The sequence below is a fragment of the Lagenorhynchus albirostris genome, chromosome 14 (assembly GCF_949774975.1).
Source record: "Lagenorhynchus albirostris chromosome 14, mLagAlb1.1, whole genome shotgun sequence".
Taxonomy (NCBI): Eukaryota; Metazoa; Chordata; class Mammalia; order Artiodactyla; family Delphinidae; genus Lagenorhynchus; species Lagenorhynchus albirostris.
In genome coordinates, this window is record NC_083108.1 from 12,729,396 (window position 1) to 12,747,893 (window position 18,498).

Genomic DNA, 18,498 nt, shown 5'->3' on the forward strand with positions numbered 1-18,498 from the left:
AGTGAGGCCCATCCTCAGTGTGCTGGAGTGGAGGGGAAAAGGCTGCAAACATTTTTTTTTTTTTTAAACAAATGGGCGTGTTTATCTCAGGTATGGTACCAGGGGATGGGTTGCAGAAAAGGAATTAAACGTGAAGCAGAGGGAGCTCTGAGGTCAGCGTGCTAGAGACAACTGCTGTGTCCATCTTCCACAGGTGTGTAGAATTCAAAGGTACTCAAAATAAAACCCTGCCTATTGGAGAAAAACAGCTAGGAAATGGTTTTGATGGTGTTTGATGGGCAGAGCAAAGGAGCATTGGTCTTTCTGTTCTTTTCTGTCCCAAGAGTGAGTCTTCAAAGCTCTGTAAAAGCAGGCCCAGGGTCCGTCTGCTCTGTCCTTGCACCCTCTGAGCTCAGCACACATGGAAGAGGCTCTGTTTGTGGCAAGGCTCCTAGGGTAGAAGCGGTCAAGGTTATTACTGGCTCTCCATTGCAGGAAGGAATCCGAGCTGGGCCTTAATGAGGAACAGCTGGTGGCAGGTGGGCCCTTCCCCCTTCTTTGTTCATTGGAGGTGGGAAGTCAGTAGCATCCCTCAGGAAGTCAGGACAGAAACGTTTGAAGGCCACTGGTGGACCGGAAGAACTCACAGTGCTGGATCTCAGTGACCACCCTGCGGGGCTGGGATTGTAATCTAAGGAATATCATGATGAGATTTTAAATTTGAAAGCTGGAGGACTCAAAAATGTTTACATGAAGGGTATATGCCAATTATATGCAGACAGCATTGAAATACATGCCCAATGAAGTTTTCAGGAAAAAAGTCCTGTGGGTTCACCTGTGAGAGATGGTGGTTTCAGCTGCTGAGGAAAAAGTGTGGGTGATTGTGCTTAGGATAAGCAGGGGTGGGCCACGTTTCAATGAACTATCTTTAACCTACTGAAACGCTCTAGGAAAAGGAGTATTTGAGTAGTTCTTAAGATGCATTGTAGACCATCAAACAAAAGACTTTATTTTGCATGCATGATTTATTCCTGGGTTACAGGGCAATTTCTGTTAAGTGGAAAACTGACTTAAGAACCTCCAGATGGGACTTCCCTGGCGGTCCAGTGGTTAAGACTTCACCTTCCAATGCAGGGGGTGCGGGTTCGATCCCTGGTTGGGAAGCTAAGATCCCACATGCCTCGGGGCCAAAAAACCAAACCATAAAACAGAAGCAACATTGTAACAAGTTCAATAGACTTTAAAAATGGTCCACATCAAAAAAAAAAAAAAAAAAAAGAGCCTCCAAATGTTAACTGCAAAGCAGTTTTCTTAAAGACACAGAAAGGCAAATGACCTGTACATGAGTCCAGGAAAAGGCAGCAGCTGGAGTTGCGCCATTTGGGAAATGATCTTAGTTGCCATTTCAACTTTCTTCCAGTAGATAAGATTAGGAATTAGGGGGAAGTTCAGTTTATTGGAATAAGACCTAAGAAATAGTAATGACTAGAAAGTACTTGAAATTTCAGCCTGAAGCCAGTTTTACTTCCACGGCTTTAGAAAAAGAGAGGAATGACAGTGCGAGAAGTTCTAGTCATAAGCAGACGGGAGAAAATTCTCCACGTGTCCTGCCATTCCCCCTCTGAACAGGATAGAACATTGTGTTTCTGATTTAGAAGAAGATGGAAGGACTAATGAACTGGAGCCCAACAAAAGCAGCACTTGTTTATGGGTCCTTAAATTCAGGGCAGGGGACAGCGTGGCTTTCTACTTTACCACACAGCCTGAAAAGTGGAAGGCGGCCTCGGGGACCCCTTGGCCCCTTTCTTCCTGTCAAGTTTCAACCTTAGTCTTCTAGAAGGCAGGGGGCAACATGTAGGGCCTGTAGTCTGCCCTCAACTGGCTGAGACCAAGACCTCAGGAGGTCAGCACAGCCACCGTGGCACCCAAGCCCCGCTGCATTTGTGGTCCTGGGCAGGGGACCCAGAGCTGAGCACACTGGCGGCTCTGGCTGGTGCTTCCTAAACGCGTGGCGTGAACGGACATGGTGGATCGGGTGGGTGTGAGGTTGGCTGTGGAGCTTGCCCAAAGCTTCGTCTGCTAGGTGTAGTTCCTGCTTTGTTACTGATCAGGGCAGTGGATCTGCCAAGCTAAGTCTGAACTTGGTTGCGATTTTGGTAAAGGTGGGGTGAGGGGACAACCTTGAGAGCCATCTTTCAAAGACACAGCAATAGGAATCAGTTCATCACAGGTGAACAACAATAGGGAAATAAACTTTGCACAGATCCATTTGCACAAAATGCATTTTGGGGGGATGAACTGAAAGCAAAAGAAACTCAATGGCAAGAAATGAGGAAAACCTATTTTTTCTACCATGACATCATCCCTCCCTCCTGTAACAGTTCCAACAGATGTTTCCTAGGAGTTTTTGGGTTTTTTTCCTCTCTGGGAGTTTTTAATTTAAAGAACTACTTTTTCTGTGTTCCCAATTATTTTCTATCTGACCACCCTTAGTTCTTTACTTACAACAATGACAATACTTCCACTTACATAAGGCTTTACTATCTACAAATTACGTGGTTTGATCACTTGGGAGGAAGGGAGGGCAGATACCACACTGTACAAAAACCCCACACTGTACAAAAACCCCACACTGTACAAAAATTCTATTTCCTGACGTGTCCGAGTGAATTCAAAGTGCCTTCTGATGAGTGTTCGCATGGGAATTGTGCTTTGTCCCCGTTGGGCAGTGCCAGCAATGAGCTGATGTTGTCCTATTAGATCCAAGGCATATTAGGGGGTTTTTATGTATTCTTCCCTATGGGGAATGGAGAATTGGATGTTGGAGACTGACTTCCTCTCTCCCAGGTCGATGCTATGATTCCGGCTACACATCTTGATATGTCTGCACGTCAGTGTCCCTAATATTTCTCTGACTACTTAATAGTGCTGGAGATTGCTTTCTGTCAGGTGCCTAGGAATGAAAGTAACTGAAACTTTCTTTTGGAAGAGGGGCAGGAGAAAGACCAAGAGTCATGCCCATTTCCACCCCAAATCTAATCTCACCAGCAGGTGGTGCTGTGACAAAAGCAATCTAGAGAAACCAGGTCAGATTGGGAGTCGGGGCTCCTGAGCCTGGCCCTGGTGCCCTCCGGAAAGCCACTATTCCGTGGGCACACACGTGGCAGCCTGTGGCTGATCCAACACCAAGCAACTTCCAGGGCCCTCGGTAGGGAGCTTTGAGTCTATTAGCAAGGCTGCGAGCCCCGTCAGAGCTTCCAGCCTCTTACCCACCCACCCGCCAGCCCTCTCCCAATTCGCTGGCCATCCCAGCACGAAGGACAGTGTGGGGCGGGGCTGGGGGATGCCCTTCCCCCTCATGCTCACCCTGGAGATCCCGTGGCTTTGAGGAATCTTCAATTAGGCACTTCACAGTTTTATAAGCAGTTCTGCATACATTATTAGATGCTACCTTGCTGAGCAGAAGTGAAAAGAAACTCCTTCTCAGGCAATAACTGCGAGACTCCTAAGCAAGAGCAAGGAGGCCTGGCAGTAGGTCTCCGCGTCTTTAGCCGCTTAATACGTGCTCATCTCTTACTTCTGACCCACATGCCTATTCACCCCAAGCTTCCAAAGGGCAGTTTTGTCCTTTGTCTCCATAGTGCCTTATATGCGGCGTGTGCTCAATGTGACTTAATGGTCTAAGAAACTGAGAAGCAAGCAAGCACTGAACTGGCGGCCTTAGGAAAACAGCAGCGCCAAGCCTGTGCCCCTTCTCCCAGTCAGCCACACACGTTAGGACGTGAGCTGAGCCCCCACTTGGGACTTGCTGGTCCCAGCAGCTGCCCCTGGCACAAGCAGTTGCTGTGGGACCCATCGTGGACTCCTCAAATTATTGCTGCCTCTGTTGGCCATGCTCAGGGCGGAAGTGTTGGTGGCTCCTCTGGAAGGGAGCTGCCGTGGAATCGGATCCGCACTGACCGTCTGGGCAGGCCCTGCTCCAGGCAACAGGTGAGCCCTGTCCACAGGGGATTTAAGCACCGAGGAGGTCAGAGAGCCAGCCCAGATCTTCTGTAGTGACTACGGCACTGGGGTGAAAACCCAGAGCCTTCCAAGTCCGCTCCGATCCACCTGGAGCAGAGGGACGACAGCGCGGCAAGGTGCTGCTGAGTGGGGCTGGGCGGAGGGACCCTCAGATGGTTTTGCTCCAGCTCTAGAGCAGAGAGCTCTGCCCGGGCTTGGGCAGTCTAGTCCCTTGGTCACTGGGTCCCTTATGGGCTGAGAGGAACTCAATCTCCTTCCACAGCCTTAGTGGTTTTCAAAGTACACAGTGTACAAGTAGCCTGACATGGAATGAAGAACGGACGTCACCAAGACAAGGAGGGGGGGGGGTCCTCTGATCTGACCACCCAGCGAGGGGACGGACAGCCCATTACTGAGTCTACAAGAAAGACTAGTTGCCATGTCCTGTCACTGAACCAGCCAGGTACCACTGGAGGGTAGATCTGAAGAAGGAAAACCATTCTACCTGGGAAGCTAGTCCACATGAGACAAGAGAGAAGACCCACAGCATCTCCAAAACATGGTCCACAAGATGCAGGGTTGGCGGGGAGGGGTGGGGCACTAGAGTCTGTAAATGGGGCCAGTAAGTCAGCTAGGAATACGGGATTTCCTAGTGGACCCCACTGCACTGACATTATTTCTGCTAGGGGTAGAGAGCGAGGCAACCAGCTCCGGTGTACATTGTTAATCAACCATACTCCAATTTTTATAAAAAGATCTATTAACATGTTCAGGTGATTGAGGGGGCCTTGAGAGACCTGGAAACCAACTTGGCTTTGTGGGAGTTTTCCAGGGATCTCCTCTATGCAACCTCATCTTTTCCCCTTTTACCGTCTACCCTACACAATAACAAGAAGAAACAGAAAGGCTGTAAGACCAGCTACGCGTATTGTTAACCACAGGGTCGATTTCACTACGTTCGTTCAATGTAGGTTAGCCTGTTGGGTATTTTCCCTTAAAAAAAAATCAAAGTCGGAAATATCTGATGACCCCAAAGTTACATGCATTCATTCCAAACCCAAGCTGGGTGGGATCATCTGCAAGACACATCTGGCTCTTGAGACAAAAGCAGATGGGTCCAGTACTTGTAAATTTTATATTTATTATAACAAAAATGACATGTTCATTTGTGCATTCTGCTTTAATATAACTCTTGGTATGTAAATGATCTAACTGAATTCTATACAGTCATGCTGATTGTGGCAGCAGTAAGGAACACAATTAAAAGGTGTCTACAAAAGAGGCTGGGTGGGAACAGGAGAGGAAGAAAAAGGGTCAGAGGCCCGTGGGGTGCAGGTTCGTTTCCAGGGGCCTAAGGTCCACCTTATTTGAACAGCAATGCTCTCAGCAATGCTCAGGCTCATCATTCAGTGAATTAAAAAGGTGGGGGGATGAGGGGGTGTGGGCAGGAAGGTGTGTCAGAGGGGGAGGGGAGGGAAGTCAGTTGTTTAGTCCCTTATGCCCAAACTACAAAACATGTGAAGCATCACTATACAACACTGAGCTATTTACAATAGAAATTTTTCAATCAACTGTTCTCTCAGAGAAAATTAGTGAATCCAGTGACTTAGGTCACCTGACAGAGTAAAGCAACTCCTAGGAGTTAGTCTCCATATTCTACAAATGTCTATCATTTTCAAGACAAAAAAAAAAAAAAAAAGGCTTCCCCCCCAACCCCCCGCAAAGAAATACAGAATTACAGTATTATTAAATCATTTAGCACTGGCAACCTGCCCTGCCTTCCAGACAAACAAAACAACACAAAGCCACTTTAAAAAGTATTACATTATCATTAACTGTTTCTCTGTAATATATTAAACCTTTTGTTCTTTGTCTTTACACATCTGATATGTTAGGGGAAGAAGTTAACAAATTTAAATCATATTGGTACAGCATCACGAGAAGAAAAGTGGTAATTATTTTAAAAAATGACCAACAGAAGGGGAACCTACAGACTGGATGCAAAGACAGGCTGGGAAAGCGTCTGGGAGAAGGGCGTGGAGTAAACCCCTGGTTTAACGGGAGCCTGGGAGGCTCTGGCAACTCAGCCTTTGTTGGTTAGTTTATTTTTAAGCAGCGCGCGGGTGGGTCATAGCGGTGTGTCACAGCAGTCTGGCAGCTGGTCCCCAGGGCACTGCCGCGGCGGCGGCGGCTGCACATGGAGCTGTGAGGGCGGCGGCGGCGGCTGCTGGTGTTTCATGATCTCTTTGACCTCCTCCTCCAGCTCCGGGGGAATGATGAACTGATCATCAGGATCTGGCTGAGCCGGGGCTGCAAAATAGCCCCCCGGCTTGCGGAGAGGCGCGTCCGTGGCCACCTCTATCACGTTGTGGCTCCGTTCCTGGGGCGCCACGGAGCCGTTAGCCCTCCGGCGCCCCATGGTCCCCACGGCGGCACAGTCCGCCCTCCGGGGCAGGGCCGGCTCGTCCTCGTTGGCGCTGATGACGATACCCTCGTCGCTGGCCTCGGCCGGCAGCTGCAGCAGGGGCTGCTGCCTCTCCTTCTCCTTGGCGCGGCCGCAGTGGATGTCCACCTCCACCTCCACCCGGCTGCCGTTGGTGAAGACGCCCTCGATGGGCTCTTCGTCATCGCTGTCGAGACCGTTGTCGGAGAAGGCGCTAGAGAAAGTGGCGCTGGACAGCTGGCGCTGGAAGGAGCTGGACGGGCAGGCGGGGTGCAGCGAGCAGCGCGGCTCGCTGGGGCAGGCGGGGCTGCTCTCGCTCAGGGCGCCCGGAGGGGGCTCGTCCGAGGCCGTGGACCCCACCTCGCTGCTCATCTCGGACGTGGAGAGCTCGCTGCTCATCTCCGAGGCCAGGCCGCTGCTGGACGACGGCACGCCCAGCCCGTCGGCGGGCCGCTCCTTGATGACCATGCTGACGGAGGGCGGGAAGGTGCCGGGGCTGGGTGGCGGCACGGGCCCGCCGGCGCCGAGCTCGCAGCAGCAGAAGCTGTCCTCGGGGACGCTGAGCTGCACCACCACGGCGCTGACGCTGTCGCGGCAGCCGTAGCTCTGCGCCAGCGTGCACAGCTTCTTGGCGGCGGCCAGAGCGTCGGGGACGTTGCGCACGGCCCCCACGGCCTCCTCAACGGACAGGCTGTCCCACAGGCCCTTGCTGCCCAGGATGAAGAACTCGTCCTGCGGGGTCAGGGCCACGGACTGCACGTGGGGGCGGGGCACCACGCTGGGGTGCAGGAACGTGTAGCCCAGGATGCGCGTGGACTCGGTCACTCCGTTCACTTTGCCATCCTGGAAGAAGAGGGGTTTCCAAACAGACGTTACCACGGAGCACGCGGGGCGACGTGCGGCTTCCCTGGGGCCTCCTGCCTGGGGGACCACCGGAGCGTGACACGCGGTCCACAGGGGGAGGGGCTGCCCACCCTCCTGAGAGTGGTTCATGTCCACCTGTCATCAGAACCCTGGGGCAGAAGCCCGGGGCAGGTAAGAAGCAGGAGGGACAAATGGAAAGTATCTCAGTTACTCCCTTTATTGGGACCCGTCTATCTCCAAAGCAGACCATCATCTGACACAGCAACACGGCTGATTAGCGCCTCCTGGAACCCACGGGGGTCCCGAGAGGAAGAGCCTTGCTGAATGCGCCAGTGCCAAGCAGCCCCCGAGGCAGGTGCGTTCCAGATAACGCCCGGAATCTTAGGTCCCTCTCCAAAGCACACCAACCATCAGGGGCGGTAATGTCTGAAGGTCCAGAAGTGCGGGGAGAGGCACTGTTTTAAACGTATAAAAACAATTGGTGGGGAAATCGTGGGGTGACTAGCTGGGTACAACTGATCGTGTTTGGAGAGGTAGATGCTTAAGGAAAAGTGCCAGGTCCTGCCGCTTCCCTGAACTCACTTCCCTGGCAGCAAATGGAGACGACAAAGTCTCCTGCTTCAGTCCAGCCGAGTTCACGCCACTTACACCACGAACCAAAGTTTCAGACCACTTGCCGATAAAAAGCCTTTACTCTGAAGCTGGAGGAGAGGAGGGGAGATAACCCCAGGGTGTACCTGCTCGGTTCTTTATTCTTCAAGTTTGAGGTTCTCGGGTCTAGGACGTGCCTCTACATGCCCCTACTTTTAACACCTTTTCCAGAGGAGGCTCCATTCGGACAACTTTTATGTGTGTCTGGGATGAGGGAATAGTGATGGTCTAACCATCTCCCTCGAAGCAACTGTCTCTTCCGGAGAATACCCATTCCCTTCCCAACCCTACCACATTCCTTCATTTGGGAGTACATCCCCCAGCTCCGCAGACAATCCCGCCACGCAGGCAGCACAATTCGAAGTAAAATTACTAAAGCAGGGCTTCAAGCACAATTTTCAACTCCCTTCATTCTCCTAATATATTTGTTCTTCCCCAAAATGTGGAATTTCGGCAAAAATTACCCTCGCTGTTCTGCCCAACCCTTTAAGATCTCACCACATCAGAATCAATGATTTTGTCCTTGTGTGTGTGTTTGGTGGGGGCGGGGGCATACCTCAAGGCAGGGAAATTAAAGAAAACCAACGCAGCAATACAGACAAAGCGAGGAAGAGGGAGGCAGAGAAAGCAGGAGAAACCTCTGAAGCACCAACTGTGACGCATTTATGTAGCAGAAATGGTTAACCTTTGCATCGTGTAATGTTGAACATTTAATTCAATACGTTTAATAATTTCATTCTACCCCATCTGAGACTGTCTAGTGTCCATTTTAATCCTCTCTGCTCTTAGAACAAGCAGGGAACTAAAATCTACACGCGGCCTCCTTCGCCAGACCCTTGTGGTGGAGCCCGAGTCTTTATCTTTCTCATGGCCCTTGGTCAAAGTCTACCGGGAGTCACAGTCCTTCTCTACTGAGCTGCAAACGTTCACCACTGTCTACCCGAGCTACAAATGCTTCCAGGGGTTTTATCCACAAGACTGGACACCTCCTGGGGGCAGACGTGTGTCTCCGGGGATCACGTCTGTAGCCCACATCACGTTTCAGGTGCGCAGCAGGTGAGCCACACTGTAGGATGAGCTAGTGAGTGGAGCACAATTCCTCCAGCCCACTTTGGAAGCTGCGCTACAGGGAATCTTCTGTCACGAAGACTGACACCCGTGTTTCTCAACAGCGGCACTCTTGACATTTTGGGCCAGACCATTCCTTGCTGTGGGGCTGTCCTGTGCACTGTAGGATGCTTCGCGGCATCCCTAGCTTCTACCTGCTACATGCCCCAAGCATTTCTGCTGTGACAACAACAGTGTCCTCGGACGTTAGCAAGTGTCCTGTGGGGGGGAGATGGCCCCTGGCTGAGAACCGCTCACTGCCTTACTCAAGTGGAGCAGATGGCATGAACCAAAGTAACTCCTCCTTACATGTACACCGATGCGCACACTCGCCTCGTAAGACAGGACAGACACACGGCTATGCCCACTTTACGGAGGACGAGTCTGAGGCTTCAAGGTTTCAAGGTCGTAGCCCGCAAGCTGCAGATCTAGGACAGGAGGACCAGCGGTGTGACTTCAGGGCTGGAGGCTTCAGCCCCCCGCCGAAGCGCCTCCGAAGAGCGGCTGTGAGGATGAGACGGTACCGTGGCACAGCCCTCGATGCGGAAAGGCCGTCGATAACTATCTTATCACTCTGTATATTGTAACGTCTCCAGACACATCACACGCAGAGTTTGCTCTGTGCTACTCCGGATGTGGAATTTTAATTTTAAACCAACTGCAATGTTTAAAGAACGTCCTTTGGTGGGAAATGCTGTCTGGCTGATTCTGCCACGACCCTGGCCCCGTCCTCCCCCGTCCTGAGGAAAGTCCCTCTTCCTTACCTCCGTGATAATGGCCTTGTGCCGTTTGATTCTCTTCAGTTCTTCCTCACAGCTCATAACGTATGACCTGGACAGAGGCAGCGGCTTCCCGTTCCGACACAGAACCGTTTGGCACTTGCCCACATTAGCAGAGGTCAAGGTGAAGGGTCCTCCTGGGTCCACAGGGTCATGCTTGATATGACAAAGGACAGCAGCACCTCCAAGTTTCTGTCCAGCAGTTCCAAGCTTCCTGGAAAACGAAGAGACGGGGTAAAAACCCACACACACCCGTCACGTGTAGTTTTGCCAGACTGTACCACTGGACGGGGCTAGGAGGAAAAACGGAACTTGGGGCTCCACCAGGCCTCTTTCACCAAAGCAGGCACTGCTCAACTCAGGAAAAGAGCCTGTGGAATCTGACACACACATACACACACATGGAGAGGTGTCTGCTCACAACTGGGGCAGGTGTCACTTCACCACGAAAGACCCAAGGAGCTGCTGTGGAGTCAAGGAGCCCTTATCCTGCTGCATCCAGCCTGCCACTCCCGAGTCGGCGTGCCCCAAAGACGGGGAATGACCGCTTCTTTCTTCATCCCCCTCTCTAAATCCCCTCTGCTCCCGAGAGAGGACAGCCGGAGTGACCACTTAACAGAAGCAGGTATAAACACACTATACCCACTGACACTTCAGAATTACCTGACCACCCTCTCTCTTTATTAGGATGTTTGGGGGGACATGCTTTTAAGTACTGGACCATTCATGTTCTTGTCCTATACAGTGCAGACTTTCTAGATGAGTGATGTCTATTCTAGAATATTCACAGAAAGGACATTCTAGTAATGAAGCTCCAAAGTGCTTTTATTCACCATCAGTCCATACACGTATTGAATACACAAGACACCTGCAAGTTCTAACAACCAAAAGGAGGTAAGAACTCTTATCAGAAGCCCCACAGATGGCAGTGCCTCCCAGACGGATCCTGAGTGGTACAGAAGGTTAAGATGGACAGACTCCCCTGTTTACAAGGGCAGACCCTGTCTAGGTTAGGCAAGGGGCACCACTAGCGATGGAAACCAGGGCTGCCTGTTCATATAAATTAGGATGTCAGGCACAGAGAACATACAGTTCTCCTGAGGACTGAAAAGATCACCACACACCCCATATCCTGTTAACCAATAGGGAAAATAAGAGGCAAGCAAATGACCTAGAGATGGGCTGACAACCTGGGTCTCTAAACTCCAACTTCTGCACATCTACGACTGGACTGGACTTTAGGCCCTGCCAAGGCAGCACTGCTTTCCTCCTGTCAAAGGCACAATGATTCCTCCCAGCAAAGCCAGGATTAGGATGGTACTTGTGAGAAGTACAGCTAGTAATCAGAGTTTGAGGTTCTTAATTCTTATCCAGTGTTTGGGGGTCTATAAAAAGCAGACCGCTTAGGAGTGTGTGAAGGGTGTGTGTGTGTGTTATGTGTGTCTGTATGTATGAAATGTGTTTGCTTTTTTCCTAAAACAAGATGGTGGTCAAAACAGAAAACTAGAGAGATGTGTAGATAGATGTCCCTGTCTTATACCTTATGGTATTAAGGTATTTAGAACAATGACTGGTATATATTAAGGGCTCACTAAATATTAGTTATCAGCGTCAATTATTAACTGCATATGCCCACTGAGAATCTGAAAGACAGGTGAGTCGAGCAGCAAAGAACCCCACTGGGCTTGCCTCTACTGAGCTCTTCAAGAGTATTCATGACTTAGGGGAACTTTCAAGGCTTCTCTGGACCAGCATTCCTTAGCAGACACTTTTTCTACTCCTGTTGCAAAGATACTTCCTCTGGCAGATTATCAAGGCAGGGAAAAGGGAGAGAAAGAGAAAAGATAGTCATTGTTCCCATGACCTTTAGAGCGCTCTCCACTTCCTGGTCCCACAAGAGCAAGTGTTTGCAATACAATATTAATAGGCAGTTCCTTTACAACCTACAAAGCCTTTAAAGTGACAAAAGAGCAAGCAATTCTTCGAATGTGGGAATGCTCACAACATGCAGCCCTCAGAGTTAGAAACAACATTCCACGGTGACCAAAAGCTCTAGGGAATGGCCTAGGATTCTACTAGCAACACTGTCTGAACATTTAGTAAAGGGGGAAAACAATATATGAAGAATGACTTAACTCCTGGCCTAAGATTTGACCATCTCAAGTCCTCAAAGGTTGGCACTTCTTGAATCAGTGACAGTGCTCCATGAGGGGGAACAAACCGAGATGGAAACAGTCCATTGCAAAGAGCAATCCACACGCCAGAAGGTCTAAAGAGCGTCTGGCGCTCCCATGATTTGGGGTGAGGGGAGTGTGTCGTAAACAATCTGGTGAAAATCTGGAATCACGACAGGCCTGTGAGACCAGTTCTAGGAGAAACTGAATTCCTGTCACTGAATCGGCCTCCAACAAAGTCGTCTGAACACCAGTGTGTCTCAAACGGAACACAGTCCAGCCCTGATACTTGGGCAAAACCAGATCGCCTGAATGCACCTTGAATAACGCATGTTCAACGATAGGCTTTGAGATTACTGGACACCTGTTTTTCTAACCAGATGGCAAACACTCAAAGAAGAGCAAGAAAACACAGGGCAGGTGCTCTAAGTTTTACCTTTGCATAACAATGAACGTATTGACCATGTATTCTTCTTCGTTTTTTGTTTTCTGCAGCTCTTCTGCCAAAATGTCACTCATGGTACACTGGAGAAGGTAGGGCACCTCCACGTTCCGGTCTCCATCAAATACACCATACAAGGCCTCCCGGTTGTCACGGAAGTTATTCACCGACAGGGCTGCAACACACAACCTGCAAAGCAAGAATGCTTTTGTGCTAAGTTGACTCATCGTTCCTTCTCCATGCCCAACCCAGCTGTGTTTTTTTCAGATTTGCTTAAGCCAGTCTTCTCTCTTTCTTCATGACTCCACATAGATTAAGAATAGATAAACTAACCCCAGCTAATTTATATCAACTAATTTCTGTGAGTGAAGAAAAATGATAAGCACATATTTATGCTTCATGGCTTCCCCCCACTCTTCTGATGATTTTATTTTTAAATGGTAGTGAAAGAAAGACAGTAGGAGGCATGGGAAATAACACCAGATTATGAATGCATATGTTCACATTCATTCACAAAACATTTATCAAGGAGAACTTCCACATGGAGCAAAAATGGAGTAACAACTAAAACGCTAGGATAAGTATATACTGATGGGAGGAGAGCTGCACAGGGCGCTCTAGAGGCCTGCAGAGTCTCTCCACTTAATCAGACTCTTTCCAAGTAATGTAACTGTGTCCCATAAATTGTCCAAAATGAATAAAAGACTAGGGGAAAAATTAAAAGCCAGGGCATCATTAAGTGGTGAGATGACTTTAAGCAGCCCATCACACGGGGGAGTGGAGTCTTCGAAAGAGAAGAGAGACAGACAGAAAAAAGTTTTGAAGAATCAATGGATGGACATATTTCAAATCTGATGAAAACTATAACCTACAGAGACAAGAAGCTCAACAAACAGTAAGTAAAACAAGAAAAAAAACTTAACTGAGGCACATCAAAATCAAATTGCTGAAAACCAGGGATAAAGGTGGGGTCTGGGGAGTAGAGAACAACATATCCTACAGAGGAACAAGGACGAATGACAGCAGAGTTCTCATCAGAAACAATGCAGAAGACAGCGGAGCAACATCTTTAAGGTACCGATAGGAAGAAACTGTCAACCTGGATTTCTAAACCAGTGAGAACAGCTTTCACAAGTAAAGGTGCAAAAAAGACATTTTCAGACGCACAAATAAAAGACAACCACTACAAGAAATGTAAAAGGAACTACATGAAACAGAAGAAAATGATACTACCAGATGGAAATCTGGATAAAAGAATGAAGTGTATTGGAAATGACAAATACGTGAGTAAATATAAACATTTTCTTTGTCTTATTTTAAAAATCACTTTAGAACAGTGGTTCTCAATGGGGGAAATTTTGCCCCCAGGAGACATTTTGGCTTGTAACCATTGGGAGTGGTGGTGATATTGACATTTATTGGGTACAGGCCAGGGGTGCCGCTAAATATCCTACAATGCACAGGACACCCCCCTCCTTCCCCTGCCCCACAACAACGAAGAATTATCTGGCTCAAAATGTCAATAATACTGAAGTGGAGAAACACTACTTTAGAATAACTGTTAAAGTAAAAATTATAACAATGTATTCTGGGGTTTATAACAAAAGTAGAAGTAAAACATATGACAGCAAGAGCAGAAAGACTAGGAGAGGGGAAATGGAAGTACACAGTGTAAGGTTCTTATATGTGAATTGATATATTACTTGAAGGTAAACTGTAATTAATAAGGTAAAGGTTATGCTATAAACCCTAAACAAACCACACACACACAAGTAGAACTAATAAGAATAAAGGAGATAAAGTGGAATAAGAAATATTCAATCCAAAAGAATGAAGAAAAAGAGAAAGAGAATCAAGAACAGATGAGACAAGCAGAAAACAAATACTAGTAAATTGGCAGATTTAAACCTAACCATATCAATAATTTCATTAAATATAAAAATGGTCTAAACACCATCCAAAAAGACAGAAAGTCAGATTATATAAAAAAGCAAGATTTAACTAAATACTGCCTGTAAGAAATACACTTTAAACATAAAGAGACAGGGGCTTCCCTGGTGCCACAGTGGTTAAGAATCTGCCTGCCAATGCAGGGGACACAGGTTCGATCCCTGGTCTGGGAAGATCCCACATGCCGTGGGGCAACTAAGCCCATGCGCCACAACTACTGAGCTCTAGAGCCCGAGCTCTGCAACAAGAGAAGCCACCGCAATGAGAAACCCACACACCGCAACAAAGAGTAGCCCCCGCTCGCTGCAACTAGAGAAAGCCCATGCAGGAATGAAGACACAACACAGCCTAAATAAATAAATAAACAAATAAATAAATGAAATACACTTACTAAAAAAAAAAATCTAGATTTATTTTAAAAATAAAATAAGGAGACAAATAGCTTAAAAGCAAAAGGATAAAAAATGACATACAGTGGACCCTTGAACAATATGGGTTTAAGCTGTGTAGGTCCACTTATATGCTGACTTTTTTCCTCTAAATACTACTACAGTACTACACAATCTGTGGTTGGTTAAATCTGCGGGTGTGGAACCTCGGATACAAAGGGCTGAATGTAAAGTTATGCATGGATTTTTGACTGTTTTTTGACCCCCGTGTTGTTCAAGGGTCGACTATACTATGCTAAATACTAATCAAAAGAAAGCTGGAATAGCTACATTAATACCAGACAAAATATATTTCAGCACAAAGAATATTACAGAAACAAAGAGTCATTTCATAATGTTAAAGGGGTCAGTTCGTCACAATGCTATAACATTCTGAATGTTTATGCACCTAATAACAGAGCTTGGAAATACATGAAGCAAAAACGGAGAGAACTACAAGGAGAAACAGATAAAACTAGAGTTACACTCTCTCAGTCACTGATGGAAAAGTAGACAGAAAATCAGCAAGGATATTTAAGACTTGAACAACATTATCAACCAACTTGATCTAAATGATACCCTACCCAAGATTTTTTCCAAATGCACACAGAGTATTTACCAAGATAAACCATATTCTGGTCCAGAAAATGCCTCAGTAAGTTTAAAGGATTCAACTGATTCAGAGCATGTCCTCTAACCATATTGGAAAAATTGCTTAGAAGGAAATTTATAGCTCTAAATGCACAGAATATTAATACCTTAAGCCCAAATCAATGACCTAAACTTCTACCTTAAGAAGCTAGAAAATTAAGGGCAAAACAAACCCAAAGTGAGCAGAAAGGAAATAATAAAAATAAAAGCAGAAGTCAATGAAATAGAAAACAGAAAAACAACAGAAAAATCAATGAAACCAAAAGCTGGTTCTTTGAGAATACTAATAAAACTGATAAACCTCAAACCAATTTGATCAGGATAAACAGACAAATGACAGATATATTAGGAATGAGAGAGGGGAGAGACACAATCACTACAGATCCTGTAGACAGTAAAAGGAGAATAATGGAATATTATGATCAAGTTTATGGCAATAAATTTGAATACTAGATGAAAATGCATAAATTCTCGGAAAGACATAAATTACCAAAGTTCATTCAAGAAGAAGAGATAATCCTATATTAAAGAAATTGTATGTCTAGTTATAAACCAAAGAAAATTCCAGGCCCAGATGGGATTTATTAGTAAATGCTACCAAACATTTAAGGAAGAAATAATATAAATTCCAAACTCTTCCAGAAAACTGAAGAAGAGGAAATACTCCTCAATTCATTCTATGAGGCCAGCATCACCCTGATACCAAAACCAGACATAGACATCACAGGAAAAGAAAACTACAGGCTAATCTGTGAATACAGACGTGCTCAACAAATTACCAGAAAACTGAATCCAGCAGCATATAAAAAAGGGTAATACATCATGACCACGGGGAATTTTTCCTGAAAATGCAAGGCTGATTCAACATTTTAAAATCAATGTAATTCACTACATCAACAGACTAAGAAATAAAAAATATGATCATCTCAATTGATGCAGAAAAAGCCTATGACAAAATCTGATACACATTATAAAAACTCTTAGCAAACTAGGAATAGAAGGGAATTTTCTAACTTGATAAAGGAAGTCTACAAAAACACCTTTAACATCATATTTAATTGTGAAAGATTACATTCTCACCAAAGGAGATATAGGTATGGATGATAAGCATGTGAAAAGATGATCAACAATCATTAGTCACTAGGGAAATAAACATTAAAACCACAATGAAATATCACTATTGGAATGACCAAAACCACTACCACCACTGCCACCACCTGATCTTACAGGTACTGGTGAGAATGTGGAGCAACGAGAAGTCTCATTCATTGCTGCTGGGAATGGAAAATGGTACAGCCACTTTGGGAAACATTCTGGCAGTTTCTTATAAAATTAAATATATACTTGTCATAACGACTCAGCAATCCTTCTCATAGGTATTCACCCAAGAGAAATGACAACATTTGTTCACCCAAAAACCTGTATGCAGGTTTATATGTTTATGGGATTTTTATTTGTATTTGCTAAAAAATAGAAACAATCTAAATAATTTATCCTTCAAGTTGTGTATGGATAAACAAACCATAACATATTCATGCAATGGAATAATACTCTGCAGTAACAAGGAACAAATTGCTAACACATGCAACATCACAAATGAATCTAAAATGCATGATGCTAAGTGAAAGAAGCTAGACTGAGAAGGCTATATACTGCATAATTCCATTTATATGACATTCTAGAAAAGGCAAAACTAACGGAACAAAAAACAGATCAGGAGTTGCCAGGGGCTGGGAGGGGGGAGAAGAAATTGCAACAGAGGGGCATGGACGAATTTTGAGGAACTGTTCTATAATTTGATTATAATGGTGATTACACAATCACCATCACCAAGCAGAGCTCGGGCTCTTTCATCAAAACTTGCAGAGCTGTACACTAAACAGGGTGAATGCTGTTGAATATAAATTATACCTTCTTACTGTATATAAATTAATGAAAAGAAGAAAGTTATTAAGCACCTAATATGTATCATGGCTAGGTAACAGTGGTATGAACCTGAAAATATAATTCCTGAGCTTAAGGAGTTTGGGGAAATAATAACAATAGTAATACCCATTATCATTAATGATAATAATAACTAAATTTAAATAGAGTTTACTATATGGCACATGTTATTCTAAGTTCTTCACGTATGTAATCAGTGGATCCTTACAATAACCCTATAAGGACAAGTAGTATTTTTGATGAGGAAAGTAAGCTAAAGAGAGATTGAGTAACTGCTCAAGGTCACGTAGCAAAAAAGTATAGAGCCCAGATTCAAAGCTAGGAAATCTGGCTCTTACCTCAGTACTTTGAAATTCTTTTTTTTTTTTTTTTTTTGCGGTACGCGGGCCTCTCACTGTTGTGGCCTCTCCCGTTGCTGAGCACAGTCTCCGGACACGCAGGCCCAGTGGCCATGGCTCATGGGCCCAGCCGCTCTGCGACATGCAGGATCTTCCCGGACCGGGGCATGAACCCGTGTCCCCTGCATTGGCAGGAGGACTCTCGACCACTGTGCCACCAGGGAAGCCCAGTACTTTGAAATTCTTGCCTCCATTTATTAAAGAAAAAAAAGTTATCCCTAGTTATATGACAATTAGTGGCAAAGTAAAATTTAATTATATAATAGTAAATCATCTTATAATTCTGTCTTCTTCTGTAAGCTCCCCTTGCTAGAAAGAATGGGGCAGGAGGTATGAAAAAAATAACGTGTTTTAAAAGTACAGTAGTGATTTTTCTTTTCTGCTGAAGCTTCCTGTTTGTTTTTTAGTCTAAGGAAGAACCTAAATTATAGGATTGCAGCTCCCTGCTTGGATTTTCCCAAAGGATCTGAAATGACCTGATAGGGAGGCAACACAGCACCAGTACCCATAGGGGAAAGTGGGAGGGAGAAGAGAATAGATGTCTATTGAGATTTGGGGCGGGGACAACTGCAGTTCTCTCCTTCCTTCAAAGCAGCAAGCTCCTTGCTTATATATCTACTTTATCCACAATTCAAAAAGAAAACTCTTGAGAAACTTCTGCTGGCAAAATCAAAGGGTAAAAAAGC

The 18,498-nt window shown here is 46.0% G+C and overlaps 1 protein-coding gene across 3 annotated transcripts in view; it reads right to left on the reverse strand.

Annotated features, from left to right (window-relative positions):
• Positions 1-5,395: 5,395 nt before the first annotated feature.
• The window catches only part of PHLPP1 (PH domain and leucine rich repeat protein phosphatase 1), a 212,502-nt gene continuing 199,399 nt past the window's right edge, over positions 5,396-18,498 (reverse strand). For 2 of the 3 annotated variants that reach the window (XM_060170722.1, XM_060170721.1), the window contains 3 exons: positions 12,436-12,630; positions 9,811-10,039; positions 5,396-7,267 (listed from right to left, as the gene is read on the reverse strand). In XM_060170722.1, the coding sequence (XP_060026705.1) occupies positions 6,110-7,267; positions 9,811-10,039; positions 12,436-12,630 (1,582 nt within the window). In that variant the 3' untranslated portion in view covers positions 5,396-6,109. The remainder of the gene's footprint in view (positions 7,268-9,810; positions 10,040-12,435; positions 12,631-18,498) is intronic. The other variant, XM_060170723.1, reaches the window with a different exon arrangement.